At 48.7% G+C, this 21,578-nt stretch overlaps 9 protein-coding genes across 9 annotated transcripts; 5 read left to right on the forward strand and 4 right to left on the reverse strand.

The window, feature by feature from the left end:
- Nucleotides 1-51: 51 nt before the first annotated feature.
- On the reverse strand, nt 52-1,486 carry GGI43DRAFT_395280 (cytochrome c549). The gene is made up of 3 exons (XM_083204855.1): nt 964-1,486; nt 284-569; nt 52-222 (listed from the first exon to the last, which is right to left on the reverse strand). The coding sequence occupies exons 1-3, from the start codon at nt 971-973 to the stop codon at nt 198-200; spliced, it is 321 nt and encodes a 106-aa protein (XP_083063774.1). The 5' UTR covers nt 974-1,486; the 3' UTR covers nt 52-197.
- GGI43DRAFT_234286 (uncharacterized protein) lies at nt 960-2,658 on the forward strand. The gene is made up of 2 exons (XM_083200575.1): nt 960-2,000; nt 2,074-2,658. The coding sequence occupies exons 1-2, from the start codon at nt 1,671-1,673 to the stop codon at nt 2,464-2,466; spliced, it is 723 nt and encodes a 240-aa protein (XP_083063775.1). The 5' UTR covers nt 960-1,670; the 3' UTR covers nt 2,467-2,658.
- On the reverse strand, nt 2,579-4,496 carry GGI43DRAFT_234323 (exosome non-catalytic core subunit RRP42). Its single transcript, XM_083200577.1, has 3 exons — nt 4,070-4,496; nt 3,368-3,996; nt 2,579-3,291 (listed from the first exon to the last, which is right to left on the reverse strand). The coding sequence occupies exons 2-3, from the start codon at nt 3,845-3,847 to the stop codon at nt 2,668-2,670; spliced, it is 1,104 nt and encodes a 367-aa protein (XP_083063776.1). The 5' UTR covers nt 3,848-3,996; nt 4,070-4,496; the 3' UTR covers nt 2,579-2,667.
- Nucleotides 4,497-5,658: 1,162 nt separating this feature from the next.
- Nucleotides 5,659-6,633, forward strand: GGI43DRAFT_380165 (Alpha/Beta hydrolase protein; the record flags this gene model as incomplete). Its single annotated transcript, XM_083202940.1, has 2 exons — nt 5,659-6,402; nt 6,481-6,633. 2 exons carry the CDS (start codon nt 5,659-5,661, stop codon nt 6,631-6,633), a joined length of 897 nt encoding a protein of 298 aa, XP_083063777.1.
- Nucleotides 6,634-7,268: 635 nt separating this feature from the next.
- On the reverse strand, nt 7,269-9,491 carry GGI43DRAFT_420696 (arginyltransferase; the record flags this gene model as incomplete). Its single annotated transcript, XM_083207848.1, has 2 exons — nt 7,269-8,557; nt 9,422-9,491. The coding sequence occupies 2 exons, from the start codon at nt 9,489-9,491 to the stop codon at nt 7,269-7,271; spliced, it is 1,359 nt and encodes a 452-aa protein (XP_083063778.1).
- A 3,492-nt stretch (nt 9,492-12,983) lies between these two features.
- GGI43DRAFT_380167 (polyphosphatase DDP1) lies at nt 12,984-13,746 on the forward strand (the record flags this gene model as incomplete). The annotated part of the gene is made up of 2 exons (XM_083202941.1): nt 12,984-13,059; nt 13,328-13,746. 2 exons carry the CDS (start codon nt 12,984-12,986, stop codon nt 13,744-13,746), a joined length of 495 nt encoding a protein of 164 aa, XP_083063779.1.
- A 1,141-nt stretch (nt 13,747-14,887) lies between these two features.
- On the forward strand, nt 14,888-16,293 carry GGI43DRAFT_234746 (U6 snRNA-associated Sm-like protein LSm1). Its single transcript, XM_083200579.1, has 3 exons — nt 14,888-15,459; nt 15,545-15,972; nt 16,030-16,293. Exons 1-2 carry the CDS (start codon nt 15,339-15,341, stop codon nt 15,934-15,936), a joined length of 513 nt encoding a protein of 170 aa, XP_083063780.1. The 5' UTR covers nt 14,888-15,338; the 3' UTR covers nt 15,937-15,972; nt 16,030-16,293.
- Nucleotide 16,294: 1 nt separating this feature from the next.
- GGI43DRAFT_234433 (uncharacterized protein) lies at nt 16,295-17,895 on the reverse strand. Its single transcript, XM_083200578.1, has 2 exons — nt 17,265-17,895; nt 16,295-17,172 (listed from the first exon to the last, which is right to left on the reverse strand). Exons 1-2 carry the CDS (start codon nt 17,572-17,574, stop codon nt 16,574-16,576), a joined length of 909 nt encoding a protein of 302 aa, XP_083063781.1. The 5' UTR covers nt 17,575-17,895; the 3' UTR covers nt 16,295-16,573.
- A 1,169-nt stretch (nt 17,896-19,064) lies between these two features.
- Nucleotides 19,065-20,175, forward strand: GGI43DRAFT_380170 (Rab family GTPase YPT1; the record flags this gene model as incomplete). Its single annotated transcript, XM_083202942.1, has 6 exons — nt 19,065-19,078; nt 19,164-19,235; nt 19,319-19,442; nt 19,502-19,549; nt 19,617-19,844; nt 19,978-20,175. The coding sequence occupies 6 exons, from the start codon at nt 19,065-19,067 to the stop codon at nt 20,173-20,175; spliced, it is 684 nt and encodes a 227-aa protein (XP_083063782.1).
- Between the last annotated feature and the right edge of the window lie 1,403 nt (nt 20,176-21,578).

Raw genomic sequence — 21,578 nt, forward strand, 5'->3', positions numbered from 1 at the left:
ACACATTTGCTCGAAATTCAGGACATGTCGTGAGAAAAAAGATAGCCAAAGTGTTGGTCGCTTATAAAGCGGAGTTGGATATTATTGGTACAAGCACAGTGATGATGCTTTGACTATTCTAATATGTCTATAGTACAATCGCCGCACCCCGTCTATTGATATCTGTCATTACAATACTTTTGATTCTCATTAATCGCTTATTTGGTAGACTGCTCAAGGTAGCTGTGAAAAGTGTTAGCATATCGCTTTCAAAATTAAAAGTTGGTTTTCAGATTGAACTTACGCGATGAGGTCGTTACGATCCTTCTCCTTCTTCAGGCCACCAAAGGCCATCTTGGTGCCGGGAATGTACTTCTTGGGGTTCTCAAGGTACTCGAACAGAGTATCGTGGTTCCAGGTGACACCCTTCTGCTTGTTGGCGTCGGTGAACTGGTAGCCGTCGGTGGTACCAGACTTGCGGCCGAAGAGGCCGTGCAGGTTGGGGCCGATCTTGTGGCCACCGTCCTTCTCGACGGTGTGGCACTGAGCACAACGGGTCTTGAAGAGGTTGGCACCCTTCTTAACGTCACCTGCAGAGAAAAAGACTTAGCAACCAGACGTTCATGGTGGCGGAGAGACGGCGGAGAGACGGCGAAGAATGAAGCGGAGGAATCCGATTAGCGACGTGGCACAGAGTCGACGTCTGAAGAACGAGGCATGTTTGGACTTGAGTGAAGCATCGTAGTGGCGGGCATCATCATAAGCAGGTGACAAGTGAAAATGACGCACTGCGCCAGGCAGCTTTTCTGCCCAACACGAAGCCCCAAACACAAAAAAAGTAGCGTTTTCAGCGTTCTCATGCTTCGGTAAGTCCAAAAAACCAATCGTCCTAGTCGTCGACTATCGTGGCCCGGCTCAATGGCTTCTCGCCGTTCATCTTCGGACAGGTCTCGGCAACCGGATTGAGTGTGCGCAACAACTTACCGCCAGCCATTTTGAAGTATGGGTATGTGAAAAGACAAAAAAGTCGTTAGGAAATAAAGAGTATTAAGAGGTAATCCAAAGAAGAACCGAAAAAGGTTGGCTACTTTGGAATCAAAATTTTCTTGAAGTGGAAGAATAGGAGAAGTGAGAAGTATAAGAGAAAAAAAAGAAGGAGGACTAAAGAATTTCAAGGAAAAAAAAGTTTATGACACCATGCCTGGCCGCAAAGCGCAGAAACTGGCGGTGATCAGCCACAGATGTGGCTCGTGTTCCGCCAATCACGCGCCGGCAATTACACAGTTAGGCTTACTCGTCGGGCGATTGCTCCCGGGTAAAGTCGGGCCACCAGGGCGAGGAATTCGGCGGCGCCACAGCTTCTCTGACTCTCTTTCTCGTCCACGGCTCCACCGGATTTTCCTTCCATCCGTGTGTTCGCCGGAGAAAAGTCGGCTGAAGCAGGCTTCGACTTTCTGCCTTTTTTTTGGGGTGGGGTTCGCGAGGTCTCCAGTTTTTTGGCCTGACATCCCGCTATTTTTTTTGGTGGGAACTCGAGAGCAGCTTCATAGCAGGGCTGCCCGAAAAAAAAATAAGTGCCAAAGCTTTTGGCGGCGTTTTTGTTGTTGTTTTTTTTCCTTTCTTAGCCTTTTTGATCAAGATATTACTACAACAGATCTTCCGCTATTCTGCATCACCAGCAGTCCATCGCAATGGTGACGAGAGCAGTCATCCCGCGCTTCCTGCTGCCGCTGCAGGGGCCGCTCTGGCGTGGTATCAGGATCCCCCTCTCGCAGAACATTCACATCCGCTTCATATCGACCGAGAAGCCCATCGTGCTGGAGAAGCCGGCCAAATTCAACCCTCCCTCGCATGGATCCAGGCTCAAGAGGAACTCGCTGCCGAAGCACTATGGCCCCCCGCTGACCGAGGAGGAGGTTGCTGCCCAAAACAAGAAGAACTATCCTGGGCTTATGGCGCCTCAGGGAACATTCACACATTGGTTTTGGCACAGCCGATTGCTGCATACGTTTATCACCATGGTAGGGCTCGCGTGCAAAGTTCACGAATGACAAACTGTTGCCGTGAGCGTTGACTGACTTTTTGACCGTGTAGGGCGCGCTGCTGGCCATGGGAGTGTATACCTTCTTCATGAACTACGCCTACAACTCTCCCTTCAAGGATCTCGTGCCCCCGATCTCTGACCTGTGGCAACAGCCCACTTACTTCTTCTCCCAGTGGAAGAATGTCATCCTCATGCACGAGAAGGACAAGGCCCTCAAGGCTACCGAACACCGGAACCGACACATTGACGACGTTGCCAAGCGGAGGTACTTTATGAAGATGCACGGCATTGAAGCCATGGATCCCGTTGCAATGGTTTTCGGAAAGGACGAGGCCAAGTCTGAGGAGGAACTCGAGGCTGCTGCCATGGGACGTGAACTGCCGCCAAAGCCCGAGACTGAAGCCCCAGCTGAGCAGAAGAAGAAGTGGCTGGGCATTTTTTGATTGATCACCATCCATCAAGATCATTCTATGTGCATTGATTGATTGGCAGGCAAACCAGATATATATGCCTGCCCTCTGTAACTTTTAAGATTTTGCCCCATCACATTAGGCATTAGGCATTCTCTCTCACAGTAGTGAGACCAAATATGATGTACCATTATATGAACAAATATCCCATCCGAGAACTGTAAAACATTCCTTCTATGACAAGTCTACACCTTCCAAACCATCCAAAACTTCGTCTGCAACGCCTCCTTTTTGCAAGACAGCCTGTATGATGCTATCTAAAACAGCAAATCTGGTTCCGCCCAGCGGTGCCTTCCAGACACCCTCTTGAGGGGACTCCTCCACACTCTGTTGCTGCTTTTTCTGTGATGATGGATCGAACGTTCCGCTGGCCGCCAAATTGCCCGTACTAGGCACTCCAGGCGGCGTCAATCTCGACGGAGGATCAACTGTCCGCATCGATACCAGCCGCAGCTCGCGCCCAGAGTCCACCTCCATGCTCTCGTCTGCCTTTTGCTTCCTGACCTCGCACAATGACACCGCCAGCGCGGAATCCGCAACGGCAAGTTCCTCTTTAGATGGGTCGAACAGAATGCTGTCTCCGACTGCAACGACTAGCAGCGTAATGGGTGGCCTTGAGCCGGCGGCTGCGCCCTCGCGGGGGTACAGGAATGGCGAGGCTTCCCAGTCATCGTCGAACATAGGGTCTTCGTCGCCTTCTGACTTGAGGCGCGGTAATCTTGTTGAGAGGAGGGCGAGATGTGTTGTGAGGGATAGGAGAGGCAGGGGGTATGATAGCGGCGGTGATATCAGAATAATCTGCGAGCATATTAGTATACAGTTCTTCAACACACATGCCGTTTCTCCAAACGATAGTCAGGTTTCGTAAACTTACATCAAGATAAAGTCTCCAGTGAAATCGTCTATTAATCCACAGCTTCTTCGCAAACTCTCCATCCGCAAGAAGCGCCTCTCTCAGCAGCTCCGCCAAAAACACCGTTCCGGCGTCGTCGTCTCTCAGGCCCGGAATCTCCACCGTCATCTCCAGCCACTCCCCTCGGGCCTCTCGCTTATCCTCTTCCGCATCACCACCTCCGATGCCACTCGCACTCTTAACATACTCCTGATAATGCTCGCCGCCTAACAGATCGACAGTCTTTTCGATTTCAGCCTTGACTCCCACAATGGCTTCTGTGCCATCAGCTAAGCAAACTCGTGCGCTGCCATTTGTGCCGGGCAGGATCCCCGTCTCGGCAGTCAGAGGCCGGAACTGCTTGGATGTTCTGCCGTCGGGGCGAATAGGCGGGCTGAGGGAGAGGGAACTGTGGAGGTATGCGAGCTCGGCGGGGGACAGGAGGGTTTGCTGGTTGGCCATTGTTCACCGCGCTTCCATGGGAAATGTCGAAATCAAGGTGCGGCGGGGGAATTATTGCGGCCGTGGCGCGGAATCGCAGAGCTGGGTATCGGAGTCTTTGCCTGAAAGGTTTTTGGACGGAGACAAAAAAGTTGTAGCGGGTAGCTCACCTAGGTGAGCGATAAGATAATGATACGATGCGGGGGTGGGGCCATCTGTGAGACAAAATGTCTTCAGCCTTACCTGCTTCTCGTCTCGATCTAATGTATCTACGCCAAATTTTAAAACTTTATACCATCATATCAGCAGGTTAATTTTCAAAGTTCCTCTGTTGCATTTGATTACTTATCGCTATACGCAGCTCAAGCTACTACTTGCAGATTATATCTACTGCTGGCTTAGTCCAGTAACCTAGTATATTGTTGCTCTCTATTGCCAAGGTTCTAAATATTTGACGTGCTTTAGACCTAGACTAGCTTCATAGGCACAAAAAGCTGGTAACTCAATGAATGCAGTAAAATGTATACTTGAAAACAGTTCATAAGCTGAGGTATAACACTCGTCTTGAATCTTAATACAAGGTTACAACAGCCATCAATCAATCTATCAAAAATATACGTGTCTCGGCGTCTATGTCACGCTGCTCTTTCCTGCACGCTCTGCAATTTATCAACATATCAGTGCATATGTCATCCATTTGCAAGTACAAGCGTATTCTCTAAGCGTCTTTTTCGGGGTCACACTCTACAGAGTCGTAGTGGCGGTGCTCATGCGGTCGCCTGCTTTCGTCATTTTTTGCATGGGACACAAATCTAGCCCTACTTCTGTACAATCTAAGATCAGTAATCGAATGCAGCAATGCAGTTATTTAGTTTAGCGGGGCAACTCGAACGGTACCGACATCCATGCAGTTCCCATTTTGAGACATATCATTCGGCCTTGTGCAAAGATTATTAATCCACCCTTCGCCCTGTTTGAACGAGATATACGATACTCTTTCTGCAGAGATCGGTTGTCGGTCTACACAGCATCTCTATTTTCCCAAGAGCCGCTCTTCTTAGCCTAACCGTCCAACTATAATAGTTATGTATGTAAATCATATTTTAGTGCCGAGTCAGAATTTTGTTATACGTTAATCATTGCCGGTTCGCTCAATATTAGCTATGGTAGAACACTTATTGTGATATATCACCGACCCTGGCTCAACACGAAACACCACATATGCAGACAATACTAGGATTCAGCGCCGCTAGTTGAAATCGAATTCGGAAACTTGTCGGATAGACAATTCAATTTGGTTAATTGCCATATCATAATGTTGCTGGAACTGTCCCACTTAGGCTAGTGTTAACGAGTAATGCACAATATAGGAAAACCCTCACAACTTGCTAAACTGAACGGGGAAAACTCTCAATCTCCTCCTCCTGCGGTAATTGCGGTATTTCTAGGAGAAATGGCGGGAATATTTTGCTGGCCATTTCGCTGAATTACCGAGATGCTACTGTGTATATCTCCGCATTTGTAAGTCGTTGTTTCGCATGCGACTCAGCTATGACGTTCTGAGACAGCTGGCCTTTCGTATTCTTTTAGGCTGTTCAGATGATGTATTTTGGTTTGAACATAACAGATAACCCAAAGCTGGGATATTCACAATCGGAAAAGATTCCAAAGCATCTGCTGATTAAATCAAAATTCTTCAAGCAGCCATGGTGTTCTAAAAGAATTATAAAAGCTATACCTTTTCCCTAGAAGCTCATATCTTCCTGTCACATCCTCACATCATCAGCAATCAGCCTTATCTTTATATACATAGATACTCTGCATCTTTCAAAATGACAACTCACCAAACAGCCAAGACAAGCTATGTTCCCTATCGAGATGGAAAAATAGCCTATCGCCGATTTGGAGCCTCTAGCGGTGTTCCACTGCTCTTTCTTGTCCATTTCCGTGGCACCATGGACAAATGGGATCCTCTCCTCATTAACAGCATTGCGGCTTCCCGACCAGTTATCCTTGTCGACTATGTCGGTGTCGGGCAGAGCACCGGCATTGTCGCCAACAATTTCCGAGAGTGGGGAGATGACATGCTCGCCTTTCTGTCACTGATCGGCGTCAAGGAAGTTGACATCTTTGGCTTTTCCCTTGGAGGATTCGTGGCCGAGATGATGACGCTAAACGCTGATCCCAGCAAGCTCAAGATTCGAAAACTCATCCTCGTTGGAACCGGAGCAAGTGTTGGCCCGGGCGTTGAGACGTCTCCAAACGACTATGTCCAATATGCTGCCGTCCCAGATATCGAGCTGTCCCACTTGAAGGTGCTCTTCTTCCCCCACAACGCCGTGGGTGAAAAGGCAGCTGAGCAGTGGTGGGCTCGTATTCAAGAACGAAACGAGTCTACAAGCGGAGAAGTTCCTAGCGAATTCCTCTCTACAGGTTACAAAGATGGCGGAGTAGGATTGAAAGCGCAAGGAGAAGCCCTGGAGAAGTGGTTTAACCGAGAAACTAGCAGCGGCTTGGAAGGCTCCTACGACAGACTGGAGCAGATTGATATTCCTGTTTTGATTGCCAACGGCTCGGTGAGTAAATATGCTTCAAAAACTTGGCATATTCATAAACATGTATTTCGCAATGAAAACTAATTGGAAACATTTCAGGACGATTTCATGATTCCCACTCTCAACTCTTTCAACATTCAGCAGAAGCTGCCTAATGCTACTCTACATGTTTACCCAAACAGCGGCCACGGTTTCCACTATCAGTACGCTGAAAAATTTGCAAAGCAGACTATACTGTTTCTTGAGGAGTAAAGTTGCCTCAAGTTGATGAGATGCGAAGGCGTTAGGTTAAGTGGCTATGTGACTACAGTGTAACTCAACGAAGAACAGCAATCATATTGTTACAAGCTTTGTTTTCTTAGCTACTTATATAAATGCTTAACTACACCAACTCGAAACTAGATTCGATTTGCATTATTTAGCGTTATTACAATTTATCCATCATAAACTACAACATCCCACTTTTCAAGGTATAGTGCCATTCTTTGTAAACACGGGAACTATACAAGATGCATGAAGAAGCACTCTCTAATGACTGTGTTTTATATATTATTATGAACTATGAAAATATTACAGTGGTGAGTAACTCTTAGTATGTATGCAGACATCTTTATCCTCATATAATTTGCGTAGCCTACATTAGTAGGATTATGTTGGACTTAGCAGGAATATTTCACAGTTTATAAGCTTAGAAATCAAAATCACAAGTATCATAATTTATTAGTAGTAGAAAATAATTCTTAGTCATTTACATAAAAGCACGCTTGGCAATGTAGAGTATCCTATGTGTCTCCTTGCAGGGTAACAAACTCGGGTGTAAAACACGCTTATGATAAACCCAACGCTTTATAAAAACAGTAAAAAAGGCAACCTCCATCTAGGGAAAACTAGCCTCGTCGGCGCACCAGGTCCAAACATATGCGATCCATCAGATCCGGCCCCACGGCAGCTATCAATTGCGCAATGCTATGCTTTACGTTTGACGGCTCTGACATGCTACTATGTCTCCAGCCTACCAAGTCCGACGTCTCAAATAGCGGGCCGGTGGGAAAAATCCTCAGAACAATGTGGTCCAGATTGAATTTTTCCATGTCCGTAATCGAAGGGATACCTGGCATTCCTGATTGGAAGAGAGATTTATAGCTCATGCCACTCTCTTCATCTGAATCGGAATCCTCCACGTTTTCATCCGAAGAGCCAGATTCTTGATCTTTTCCAGCAGAATCATCCATATTCATAACATCTGCCACATGCAGCTCAGATCCCCCCGGAACGTCTTCAACTTGTGCTGCCGATAGACTAGTGTAAGTATCCTTAGCAAGAATATTCAGAATGCTCTTATCCAAAAACCGCCATTCCAGGGTATCCGGGTCAAGGATATATTGTGGACCGTAGTCTATCTTGTATCTCATTTTGGGGCAGCTGTGGATATAAAATCCAGGATACCACCACTGGTAGCCATCTTCAATCGCGAGAGCTATTTCATAGAGGGCCCCCAACTTCCCGGGTGCGAATTTGTGAATGCTTTCGTGGTAAAGGAAATAAACAGAGCTAACGCACTGTGGCAACAAGTCAAGCACACCTATGGCGACTAGGACGCCGTCCAGGCGGTAGCACTGATGATAGGAACCTAGGCGGCGCTTCCGCCCATCGGGTCCAACCATGGTCCGACGTTGCAAAGGAGAGCCGCAGAGGAACCGTCGAAAAGATTCCGGTGACCTCTCATATGGCTCATCTCCGTGGACAACTCGCTGGTAATTTTCATAGACTGAATACTTTTCCTCGGTAAAATTGTCTTCTTCAAGCGTTACAGTCCACCTGTGAGCTGGCTCAGGCGGTGTCTTGATATGACTAATCTCAGCCTCATGGATGCGCTCTGTTAATGAAAATTCATTGTCACGCTTCTTCGTCTCCTCGCGCGACCTTGGATAGAGACGAGCAGCTTGCTTAATGTAATTGTCGCCAAGTACATGTTTATTGAAACGATTAATGGTCTGACGCTGACCCCTTGTTGGATAAAACTGATCTGAATCTAAGCGAATAGTGTAATGAGGGCAACAAGAAACGCGTTGATTTGGACGATACAAAAGTTTTCCCGATCGTCTCCAGCAGCGATCGAGTAGAGTGAGATACAACTGAGGGCTGAGGGAAGCGGTATTAGCATAGTACGAAAAACCTATGTGCCGCAAAGAAAGATGTTAGCTTTTGTGAGTAAAGCAGTCATCGAGTTCTTCAAGGGGGTATTGCAGCTATAAGAAGCTTAAATCAACAAAGTCGAAAAGTCCAGATCACCAGTGAAGTGTCTGTTAATAGAAAAATTCAGGAATGATGAGAAACTGACTCTGTCCGGTGGTACCGCAGTAACCGCATTTTGAGGAGTTCGTATATCCTGTGTCGCTAGTCAGTATCGATAGCAATCATCAACCCGTCTGCAAATAAGAGATGTTTGTTATGAGAAATGCTGAGCAGTGTTTAAAATGTAAAATATAGCTAGAATGCTAGTGAAAAGTATGGAAATATAAAAGAGCATCCATGATGCAGTTTTAGTAAATGGAAAAGAAGCTAAATGGCAATATACACAAAGTAGCCAGTTCAAAGTAACAGTCTCACTGGAGTGGCATATACATGTTAATCTGCAGCGAGAAATGAAAAGTAGAAAGTGGCTTTGAGATGAGATACATGAGTGGTGAGTGAGGGATGAGACGTGGGGTGACGGCAGAAGATGGAAAAGAGACATCACGGCATCCCGCAATTTGGAGCCAAGCACTCAGGTCGCACCGACTGGACCGACCAACGGCATCTGGAGTGATTGGCATCAAAGTGTGTGACCAAGACAGTCATGATGCCTCCAGACGGGTCACACAGGTAGTGCGAAAAAAAGAGGCTGACAGGGGTTCGCATCAAGGCAGAGCTTTGCCGAAAGCGAATGGAAATGCTCCGAGCCAACGACAGGCACTGGACGCCGCACGTGTGCCGGTATAAGGACAGTGGGAAGGACAAAGAAAAAAGAGACCAACAGCCTTGGTTGATTCTGACTCACCAATTGGAGAAATAAGCTCGTCGGCGACGGAGGCGTCTTCAGGGGTCTGCCCACCACCGTTTTCCTCCATGGCTGCGCTTGGCACCTCGGGTCTTCCTGAAGAGGCAAATTGGTGCGTGAGACGCAAAGACAGTAAGTAAAAGCAGGTATTTTGTATGTGATGTGATGTGTAGCTCTCAAGGCAGACAGACAGGCAGTCGGACAGGCTGATAAGATGGAATATGATATAGAATAGAGTGGAAACGAGCGGCTGGAGTCGAGGCTGGTGAGCTCTGCTTTGGATCTCAGGGCCTGCGCATCGGCTATGACGGATGATGCGCTGCTGTCGCAAGTAAATCTTTAACTTGTGGGGCGTATGTATGTGATCTAAACTGCCTCGATGCCAGGAGAAGCAGTAGTAGCAGAGCGGCACACGAGAAATAGCCTGGTCGTAGCGGCTTCAGACACACGAGCGTGGATGCGACTGCTTGCTTGGCTGGATGGGGGCCCGGGCAAGTTTGTGGCTATCTTTACTGCCGCTGGCTAGAAGAGCTCATGATGGAGAGATAGAACGACGACTAAGACGCTGCAGGTGCGCCTACGCAGAGCAAGAAGAGAGATCGATTCTCCAAGAGAGCCAGCTGTGATGAGGTCAACAAGTCCAGCTGCCATGGCGGGGCGAAATGGGGAGACTGGATGAGGGGTTGAGGCGCTGAGGCCACCGGGATGGCGCCAGCTACAGCGGTCCGCTTAGTCCCCTAGCTATCGATGCCACTAAGAATAATGTGTTGTCTTGACTAAGTGGAATCCTTCATGCTGCGGGCAGTATAGAAGTGAGTGCAATGGTATTGATTGGCTTTTTTTCTTGTTTTACTTGTGCTGCACTCCTTGCCTTGGATCCTGAAGGATATTCGTGCTAGCAGTACTGCATCCTTGTCATATGTGGACATATGGAGACAAGTGACAACTCAGCTGCGTCTCTCAGCGTTCCCTGGCATCTCTTATGCCGTCAAAGCCGTACTCGCATTCAGCAAAGCTCTCTCTCTTGATACTTGATATGCATAAACTCCCTGAAAGGTCGCATCCCGAAAATAGAAGCCGCCTCGCCCGAAAAACCTAAAAGGCGTGGCAAATCTCTCGCCTCTCGTTGGATCCTTCTCTCCAGCTGCAAGGGAGGGAGACGAAAATCCAACGGGCTTCTTCACCGTATTTCTCAGCTACTTCGTACTAGTAATACCATTGACATGAAGCAAATATATGCACGCGCGCAGCTTTTTGCCCGGTAATCTCTATCAGAAGCGGAAAGTCTCATGCGACCCTTTCTCAATGGGGCCGAATCATGAGACAGCGTATCGATTCTTGGTGATTGGATGGAAAGCTTCTAGACTAGGTAGGTGAGATTGCAGCAAACCGTACATGTGTACCTACACCTACTGCCAAGTACGTCACCACTACCGATGCTCATCTAGATCAGCTTACCTGGCAGTGCCTAAACGGCAAATCTGGAAGAGACATGTCGATGAGGTACAGACTACCACCGGAGTCATAGTCCAGTCATTTATTGTCTACCTAGTCATACTTTATGGGTAAGCTGCTGCCTGTAAACTTGGTCACCTGTGTTGATGCATACATCACGGATTCTCCGCCTCGTTCAATTGTTGCACATCATCCGTCGCCTATCTCAGCGGTGATCGCTTCTTTGGTAGGATCAATACGTAATAGTACAGAGCACCAAAGTCCTAGCCGCCGTCATTGAAGGGGCGGCAGCTAGGGATCGGGTGCAGCTCGCCTGCATGGGAAAGCAGGGGGTTTGATACATGTGGTGGTCTCCTATCAAACTCTCGATGTACACGTCCGGAGTTACGAGGCAGGTATAACGATATACATAAGCGTATATGCTGGAGTCTGAAGATTAGTGAACATTGGTAGATCATCATATTTGCAAATAAACTTCTGAGAAGAGATAAACGGACTCTATCTGTTTTTGCCAGTACGGTTAGCTTTTGATCAGAGGAAATTAAGGAAATGTAGATAGTAGCTGCATGGTTCAACATATCCGGCCGTAATATGCACGCTTGGCCCCTCGCTGCCCCCTGAAAAAGCGTGGAGAGGTGCCGGTTATTTACTTCAATAGGTTGCTTACTATGTATGTATACTGAATGACATGACCCCTTTCTAGATGCTGTAATTTTGCATTGACCCCTGCTGGAGAGCTGTCCAATTTAGCTCTCGGCTAAGCTGTGAGGTTATTCTTGATCACGCAGATGTCAGTCCTCAAGTATCACGTTTTGTCAACTCCATTACTAAAACGGTGTCCGAAATAGCCTCCAAAGGAACACAAATGAATTGAAATGAAAATGATTAAACTTTTCTTCACTACTTGCCGTCTTTCAACACTAAATTCTTGCTAATACATCACAGCCAATCAAGCAGATATACGCTGCTGCTCCTTTCCCTGTCCTGTATCAAAACCGACATTATCCCGTGCCACCTCAGCGCACGTGTGCTCCCCCGTCGCCTGAGTCTTAGTTCATGCGGCCGTCTCCGGCTTCGAGCCCCTAGTGCTCTTAGGCCACCACCACAACGGCCGTTGAGCACTCGGCCAGTACGGCTGAAGCCTGTTGTCTTGGGTGGCCTGGAACATGTCTACTGGGTACAGAGTATATGCACCTTTTGATGCTGCCATAAGGCATGTACAGCCTCTGAATATCGACTTCAACCCAGGTACTTTGCTACGGCCAGAAGCAGCACATACAGCCCAAGTAGAGTACGTTGCACGCTCACACCACTTTAGCACAGAGTTAGTACCACCAGTCCAGTGCGCGACAAACTAAACTCTCTCTTGGCCCCATCTCCGCGTTTGGCCCCAACCTTGCAAAAGCCCTTACGTGGGTTCCACTCCATGCTCCAGGTACCACCAGCGCCAGCGTGCAGGGCAGGCTCGCAGTTCACATCACACCGCACCGCGACCGCGCTTATACCTACTCCAGGTACATGCTGTAGCTCAACGGCTACAGTACCGTATGCTCCATACAGCCCTGCGCTGTCCAATATTTGCGCGGCCCATTGCCACTGCGGCTATAGCTGCTTATCCTTTTTTGCATCCGTGTCCAGCTCGCGGTTCCCCGACTCGGCGCCGAGTTACATACACATCGCTTCCGGACCCTGTCTAGAACGCCATCTCGTTCCGCGAACCCGTGCAGCAGAAAAAAAAAAAAAAGCCAGGCACCGCCTAGACCTGCATCCGTCGTCCAACCCCCACGACCCTTGGTCCTGGTTATTATTCACTATCTTCCAACCCGGGGGAAAAGACGAGAATAAACAACACATTTCCCTTTTCTTTTCTGCTCTCTTTAGTTGACCATGCAGCGCATGTCATTGTGATTTTTACCCCCAGCCTCTCCGCCAGACGAAGCTCTCGACTTGCCGGTGAAAGCCTCCCGTTTCCGGCAACTTCTCTCTCTCTCCCTCTAATTTTTTTTCTCTCCCGCGGCCGATACGCGCGGGCCGGCCAATCATCGCAAGACCTTTCTCAGCTCTCAGCAGACAACCAGAGAGAACGCTGGCGACGACAGCTGTCATTATGTCTGGCTCGGCCTCTAGCGTCGAGGGTTCCAACAACTTGCCAATGCAGTCGCGGACCGGGCGGAGCAAACAACGTAAGTTCAATGTTGAGCGCAGACTGCACTTTGATACTCCCAAAAACGCTGCCCCCCTTTGTCACCGCGCAATCCCTTATTTCCACTGAGTTGTTCTGCTCTTTTCCCTCTCCTTCCCTCATATCATCTCTGTTGTCCTGTGCGCCGCCTTGCCGTTCCTTACCTTGCCAGTCGCTGCTTTGTCTTGCTTTCTGCTTGCTTGCTTGCCTGCCTCGCTCCCGCCGACGCTCGAAGCTCGGGATCCCACTGACCCATCTCCCTCCTGCAGGGTACAACTCGCAAGGAGAACGACTTGTCGCTGGCGTCGTACCACTCAGCGCAGACCGCAACTACGTCATCCTCATTCAGTCTACCCGACGGAAGGGCTGGGTCCTGCCCAAGGGAGGATGGGAGTCGGATGAGTCGTGCCAGGAGTCTGCGGTGCGAGAGGCCTGGGAGGAAGCTGGCATCACGCTCAACATTGACTATGACTTGGGCAACTTCGAGGAGAAACGACCGCCAAAGACGTCCAAGGACCGCTCCCGCTACTACTTTTACCAAGGCACTGTTTTAGAGCAGCTAGAGGAGTGGCCCGAGAAGGATAAGCGCGAGCGCGAATGGTTCACGTATACAAAGGCAATTGAGGTTCTCCAAAACAGACCGGAGCTCCAAGAAGCCTTAAATCGATCTTCGATGAACAGAACATGAGCCAGGGCACTCTTCTTTGTCAATTTTCTTTGCAAAGAAATTGCCCTCTTTATTTCTCCTTGTACATTTTTATCCCCTCTCCTGGCCTCTGGAGGTGTCCCTGCATCAACCATCGCCATTCCCAGCTATGGAAGCAGGACATACACAGAAGACAGCTCGGAACAGAAGGAGATGGTCCAAGAGCAAGAGAGAAAAGGAGAGGAAGAAGGCGGTAGTGATGGAAGCTGCTTGCTTCTCTGGTGGTAATGGCTGTCTATGCGACAACCATGCCTACATCACGGCTTTTTTTAACATACAGGAACTGCTAACCATTTAGGGCAGGATGCCTTTGAATTCGGCTCAGGCGTTGTCGGCAGGTTTTATTTATCTATTTTTCCTTCTTTTTACCATAGAGCATCCACGCAGAAAAAGAGATTTCAAAGACAAGGGGCGCGGGCATATTATTGGTGTACTGCAAGGCACAAGTTGCTCTTGAAATAGGATACACACAAAAATTAATAGTTTCCCACAATGGACCGCTTTTAACGGTCAACGGAGAGAGATAGCTAGTCTCACGATTTCCTTTTCCCTTCTCTTTCTTCTCTCCGTTTGAGAACTTGATTTTTCAGAGCATAGAATTAATTGATTTGCCATAGGCATGACGAGGGCAACTTGTCGTGTGCTGCACAAGCTAAGTACCTGCCTTAGCTCTGTGCCCCAGACACCCCTCATTTGTTGACAAGTCCCAAGTACATGGGACTATAGAGTTACCTTATGACTCAACGATTAATTTCCACGCCGGGATCAGCAAACCTTCGTGGGAGATTGGCGCGTTGCTTCAATTGCAGCTTTAGCCGACGGCCTGATAGAATTGGCCGCGTATATGTAAGCCTGTATCTGTAAGATACTTATGAAGCTCAACAGTTTCCTGTAGAATACGGGTACAGTACCAAGAAGCTGAGTCTGGGCAAAAGGTACCTACACTCTGAAGGGGTACGAGTGGCAGCACCTTCAATTGTATACAAGCACAAGTACACATCCAAGCATGTTGGTTTTCAACCAACCCAGCAATATTGGTAGCAATTTGGATTTTCCCTGCCCCTCAGTTTAAACCACCGCCCAAATCTAATTACCACTGCCCCGCCATCTACGACTGTAACTCTTTGTATTTACCTTGCTTCATTAAGGTACTTCAGCTTAAAAACCTGCAACCGGTATTAGCGCATCAGGCTATTCTTGGCTTTTTACCACCTCATTCCACCGACGTTCACTGACGTACTTGCGCTGCGTACCTGTACTCGACAGCCAAGGCTCTGACACGTGATATCCTTTTATCGATAAGCCCTGCACGCCGCATCCCGGGCCACAGCCGCAGGCGATCGCAACCTACTTCTGTCTCTCGACTGGACTGCCAATTGCACTTGCTCCATACAAGCTTCGTCGCTCTCCCAAATTTCGTGTTGGCCATGTTTTTATAGACGAAACAGGAGAGGAAAAACCGTAGCAAAACAAAACCATACGTCTCCATGGACCCTTGAGCCCGACACTACGATTCAGATTGACCCACGCTTTGCTTCTTCGCTCATACGACACTTCCCGCCCATGCTATTATAATGGAAAACCTACCCATTTCCGATGCCCCTCCGCCTGCCGGACCGGGTGCCCAGCAGCCTTTTGCTCAGTTGCCGCCACAGATGTTTACGACTGCCGCGCAGCTTTTAGATCTCACAGACAGTACGGGCTTCTTCCCTTAGGAGTCGAAAGAAAGCGGGCAAGGGAGAGAGAGGGGAAACTGTGCTAACAGGTGTCTTCGCGATAGAAAAACTCATGGTGGTTCTGCGTGACGGAAGGAAACTGATTGGTGTATTAAGAAGCTGGGACCAGTTCGCCAACATTGTTCTTCAATCAACGACAGAGAGGATATTCGCTCCGAGAGTCGACAACCACGACGCTCAGCACCCATACGGCTACTACGCAGACATCCCCCACGGCATCTTCCTCGTGAGAGGCGAGAATGTACTGCTGCTAGGAGAAATCGACCTCGACAAGGATGACGATGCCCCTCCGGGATATGAATTGGCAGAGGTGGACGCTGTGAAGAAGCTCGCCGAGGCGAAGAAGGCGGCGGACAAGGCCAAGGAAAAGTCTCGATTGAAGAAGCTCGTTAAGATTGGCTTTGAGGGCGAGAATCTGGGTGATATTTTCTTTTAAGAAGCAAGAAACGATATTGCATGTGTTCATATGAGGGCGAGAGATACGGAACCAAGAAAAGAGGGGATAAGAAAGGAGAATGGGGCATGTGAGAAAGGAGTTAGAAGCCGGCAGCAGGGAATTCTTTTGTTTTCCGTTTATTTTATTTGTTTGTGCTCGCTGCGGCAGAGACGATTTCGACGGCAGAATATTGTGAAATGCCCCGGATCGAGAAGATGAGCTGGCGGATTAGAGAAGGAAGTAGTTTTCATACACGTCATGTGTGCCTTGAATGAACTAGAGGCGTTGAATCCAACGTCAGCGCCGATTTTGTCGCGTATATCTATTACTACAGTGCTCGATTGATAACATATTGCTCCTATAAGGAGCGAATTTTCAAGTGATATTTTGATCAGTCGTAAAGAGGTTCATTAGCAGTAGAGAGTTGCTAGGAATATACAGGAGTTATACACATGCCGTCTAAGCAGGCAGTTTAATCGTTACAATACATCCACCTCGTATCTTGGGCGAAACCAAACAGGGCGAAGAAACCAAATAAAAATACAGGCGCCATCCATCAACGCCATGAAAGACAAAGTGTCGTTCTCCTCCTCTCCTCCTTTTATACACGGCCGGCTCCAGAGCATTCTCCTCTTATTCATTGGAGACTACAGCCTCGTTTCCTCTCAAACATTGGTATCGGAGCGCCAGGATCTTTCGTCATGCCGCCAAGCAGCCAATCCGTAAGACCCACAAACTTGGCACCCACGCCCTTCTCCCAATCACCACCCTCTTGAGCCTGCTCAATGGTATGCGTCAAGATCCTCCCCTCGGCATCAAAGTCGAATATGAACAGCCCCGTAAAGGCCTTGTTCGGATCAACGCCTCTTGCCAGCCTCAACCACGGCAATGAGCTCCCTTTAGATTTGGCCTTGTCATCCTTGACCTTGCGCTTCTCGCACCATCGCACGACGAGCTGTTCTGAAGTGGCACCGGCCCTTCTGGGCAGGAAAGTCAGAGGCTCTGACGTCATGCGCTCGGCGAGGATCTCGAGCTTCACGTTGCCGATGATGGGCACGCGGTTCCATGCGATGGGCGAGGTCCAGAGGGCGGCGTTGTAGGCGACTCGGCCGGAGACGACAGGGAGGTGAGGGTGCGTGGAGGGAAATAGCTGGAGCGAGATGTTGGGGGCGAGGATGTCTTGTGGGAGGGGAGACTGGAGGAGGGTTGGAAGACGTTCTTGGAGAATTCGCAGAGCTAGCAGAGATAATTGCGTCTAATTAGCTTGGAAATTCTTTACAAAGATCCTTTGGGGGTAAGCAAAAGGGTGGTTTTTGTTTATAACTTACTCTTCCCGAGCTTTGCTTTGTTGGGATCCGGCGGCGTCTCTCGACCACCCATCCACACAGCTCCAGAGCTCTCAAAGTGCGTCCTCGACAAGCTCTCCCGCGGCGCAGAAGCTACTTTTTCCTGCAGCAGCAGCAAAGCATCGTCATCTGATTGCGATCGCTCTGAAAGGCCCTCCGTCAACGACTGCACCGGAGCATTGGCTGGGCCGAAGCTGGCGATGCCGCGGACTGAAGCGCCGGGCCAAGATCGGAGGCATGAGCATGAGCGGCCGGCTTGGCTCGTCAACGAGTTGCGCAGGGGCGCGGCCATTGGGTGCTGGAGGCGCTCCTGGGGAGGAGCTGCATGAGGGCCAGGAGAGGAATTTGAGCAAAAGTCTTGAAGAAGAGCTTTCAGGAGCAAAACGAGAAAATTTTCCTTACAACGAACACAGAAAATCTATAGCACCGATCTCCATCGGCATTGGACGGCGCCAGTTTTTGAGCCGGCATTTCTTCAGTGCTGTTCCCGTAGTTCGCCTCCCCTCTTACAAGGCTACGCTACAGTGGGCTTTCCCTTAGGGGACCATCCATTGCGGGGCCGTTCCGCTATTCCGGGGCACGATGTTTGGGGTTTGCCGGCTTGGTTTACGGAAGGGCGAATGGAAAAGATATGAAAATGATGAAATAGGCTAGAGAATTGAAATTTTGCGTTTTATCAGGCCATAATATGCTGATATGGATGGAGAAAGCTCGCATTCTCACAGCGAGGCTCCACGTATCTGAGAAGCGTGGGATACGGGTAGATGCGGGATGTTTTTGATATGCTGCTTGAATTTTGCCCTGATTTCTTTTTTGCCCTCGTTGGTGGATTGAGGATTGTCACGCCGGTTTGTATTTGGGAAGCAAAAATGTTTCAGAGTAACTAGCAGTCTTATTACCGAACAAATGACAATTGCTGCTTTGAATTCCGGTCATGAGCGATTCTTCAGGTGACGCAGGATTTTTAGAAAGCTGGAAAGGCTCGAATCACATGCGCGCCTGGCCTAACGTGCACAGGGTTTATCGCTGTCGTGGCCAGCTGCAAGTGCTTCGTATTCCTACAAGTATTATTACACCACAAATCGTTATGTGGAGACAAAAAGTCCACAAGCATTTGATTTCGTCAATATTATCCTGAGCTGAGGAGAATCTTCTTTGTTTCGGTCGAGAATGATGCGTGGAAGCGCAAAGGTGAAGTCATGGCATCGTTGATGTACATGCTTGGTGTTACATTAGTAGGTCGCCTCAGACAGATAAGATAAGGCACTATACCCGCTGCAGCTACCACTTAGTCCTTCTGTACATGCACTTGGCAGTGATGCCTATCTTGTAGAAAGTCGAGGTGTCCGGCTGATTCCGATTAATTGCATGCGACCCTACCTAAGGCACGTACCTCTTCAATGATGGCGAATTCCATATTCGCCAGTGTAGATGTAGAGGTACTCGCACTGCATCCGAGGCACATAATCGCTTCGTGCTAACGCAAGCCCCCCGTGCCATCACCAATCAAGCGCTAATAATAAACTTGGAAATGAGCCTCTCTGCTCTGTGACAGGTGGCCCCTGCACGTGACCCAGCGCGCCCACCGCCCATCCCATTGCCCGTCCCATCCCCAGCCAACGAGCCGTCATCTTTCCCTGACGTACTCGAGACCTTGCGCTCCTTTGACCTCGAGCCAACCATCCATTTCGATCGCAACTTGAAGCCTTCACCACTGATTCTCTTCTCTTCTCTCTCTTCTGCTCTTACCAGCTTTCCATCCAGCCTACGCAAACCGTCATCATGAACCCTGAGTGGTACGCGGCCCTTCTTGCCCTCTGATGGCGATATTCTCCTGAAACTCGTTTGTCTTATCCATGCTAACATCTCCGCCGGACAGAGTCCAACACAATCTACATCCCTCGGAAGCCTGATATCCATCGTTCTATTCATCCCCCGCGATGGAGCAACGATGTGACAAAATGAAAACGGCGCCATTTTATTCTTTGCAGAGGAGAAGCGATCGCTGACCCGACCCTCTTAATTCCGATCTCTAGATACGACTACCTTTTCAAGCTCCTCCTCATCGGTGACTCCGGTGTTGGAAAGTCTTGCTTGCTGCTGCGATTCGCCGACGATACCTACACTGAGTCTTACATTTCCACCATCGGTGTTGACTTCGTACGTTGACCGTACAACCCCACTTTCACGAGCTTATCATTTTCTAACCCCCCGTGCAGAAGATCCGAACGATAGAGCTCGATGGCAAGACCGTGAAGCTGCAAATCGTAAGTATTGCATTATAGATGACCATAAGGCATCGACACAGCGGGGCTAAGACTCTTTGATTTTTAGTGGGATACTGCCGGCCAGGAGCGTTTCCGAACCATCACCTCATCTTACTACCGTGGTGCCCACGGCATCTGCGTTGTCTACGATGTCACCGATATGGACTCTTTCAACAACGTCAAGCAGTGGCTCCAGGAGATTGACCGGTATGCCACTGAGGGCGTCAACAAGCTGCTCGTAGGCAACAAGAGCGATATGTCGGATAAGAAGGTTGTCGAGTACTCCGTCGCCAAGGTAAGTTAGCGTCTGAGTTGCAGCCTGGAGCCACCGCAGGTCACCTGCAGCGGAAGCCTCCGGTGCTCTCCAGGCTGCCGCTCCTCAACCCAAAACGTGCCTCGTGAAAGCCTGAAGCTGACTCCATCTCCAGGAATTCGCTGACAGCCTGGGCATCCCCTTCCTCGAGACCTCAGCCAAGAACGCCAGCAACGTCGAGCAGGCTTTCCTGACCATGGCTCGCCAGATCAAGGAGCGCATGGGCACCACGACTGCCAACAACACGAAACCCAGCGTGCACGTTGGCCAGGGCCAGGGTGTTGGCAACAACTCCAGCAGCAGCTGCTGTTAAACAACTTTATCGCTATGGTTTCGTGTGTTCTCGCTTTGTCGTGGCCGAGTCCGGCGACAGGATGTTTAGAGCAGTGTGACGTCCTTGGGAAACGACTGATCAATGTTTGTTATGACCTTTTTCCTCCGCTATTCTAGGGTTTCAGTTTGCCCCATTTCTGCGCATAGATTACATCATGTCTTGTTGGATCTCGCCCCTTCAGACACACGCACACACAACGTGGCAATCTCGCTTGCTTTTTAGGACACATTAGGGTCGGATGGGAATGGGAGAGACGGTCATACGAGAGGAAAGACGTGATACACAATTGGGATCAGGGCGCAAAATTCACGAGAGATGAGGACCTTACGGGTGCACTGAGCTGTACTTTCACGCCTTCCCTTCCCCCCATAAATGACTTCCCTTCTACGGAGATTTCAATGTGGGAGAAATAATGGACGTTTATGGAAATTATGGCCTTTTTGCAGCAAGCTTTGGTTTTTTTTGTTGGTATTATTTGTTCGCTATCTTCGTCGCTTTCTGCTTTTTCTATGGTGCTAAATTCCGGAAGGCTTTCCGGTGCCTTTTTTCGTCTTTTTAAACCCTTCTTTCACGAGAATGGGGGTACCATTAATACACAGGGGAATTGCGTATTATTCTAGGTTACCGTTATTGTGTTGCTGCTTCTTCGTTACACGTAATTACCGGGTTTTATTTCCATATCGATCTCCTATCTCTATAACGTCCTCGGTGAATGTGACTGTTAACGAATAGTATACTTGGCACTCGGCCAGGCAGCTCATTAAAATGAAATAAAACCTAAGACGCCACAGAAAAAGAAAAAAAAAAATACAAGGATCTCATTCGCTACGTTGGATTTCGTATTGAGCACCCAATTCTCGGAAACTCAGCCGCGAGATGACGGGTAAGCTCACTCACCACGACAAGGATCCTGGGGCTACGAGTTATAAATAGGGGGTTCGTTGCATATAAATTGATTGTAATAACAAAGCTTATTGCTTCTATTGCTGTTATACTATTGCGAAGCATAGATTAATATACAGAAGAACAGGGTACGGTAAAGGACAACAATAGGGATAACATAGTCAATCCCTGTCCTTTTATTACTAAGTATGCCTCCATGGTAAATATTTCGGAAGCTCTCCCCGATATTATTTCATTAGCAAATACTCCGAGTTCCAGAACGGCCATTTTACATGCCATCATTTCGAGATTACTTACTTCAAGTCCGAGTTGTGCGAATCACCACGCAATGTGTATCCGCTTCACACGCAAGTGTCAAGTATTCATTGTAATTTGATCAATATTGTCTTTCTATATTATCTTGACAAGCCTATGGCCATTTCAAGCAATCATTGCGTTCTAACCCCCGGTTGCCAACTTCTCTACCTTGCAGTAAATTT

The sequence above is a fragment of the Trichoderma evansii genome, assembly GCF_050947405.1.
Source record: "Trichoderma evansii strain SZMC 28006 chromosome Unknown GGI43scaffold_3, whole genome shotgun sequence".
Lineage (NCBI taxonomy): Eukaryota > Fungi > Ascomycota > Sordariomycetes > Hypocreales > Hypocreaceae > Trichoderma > Trichoderma evansii.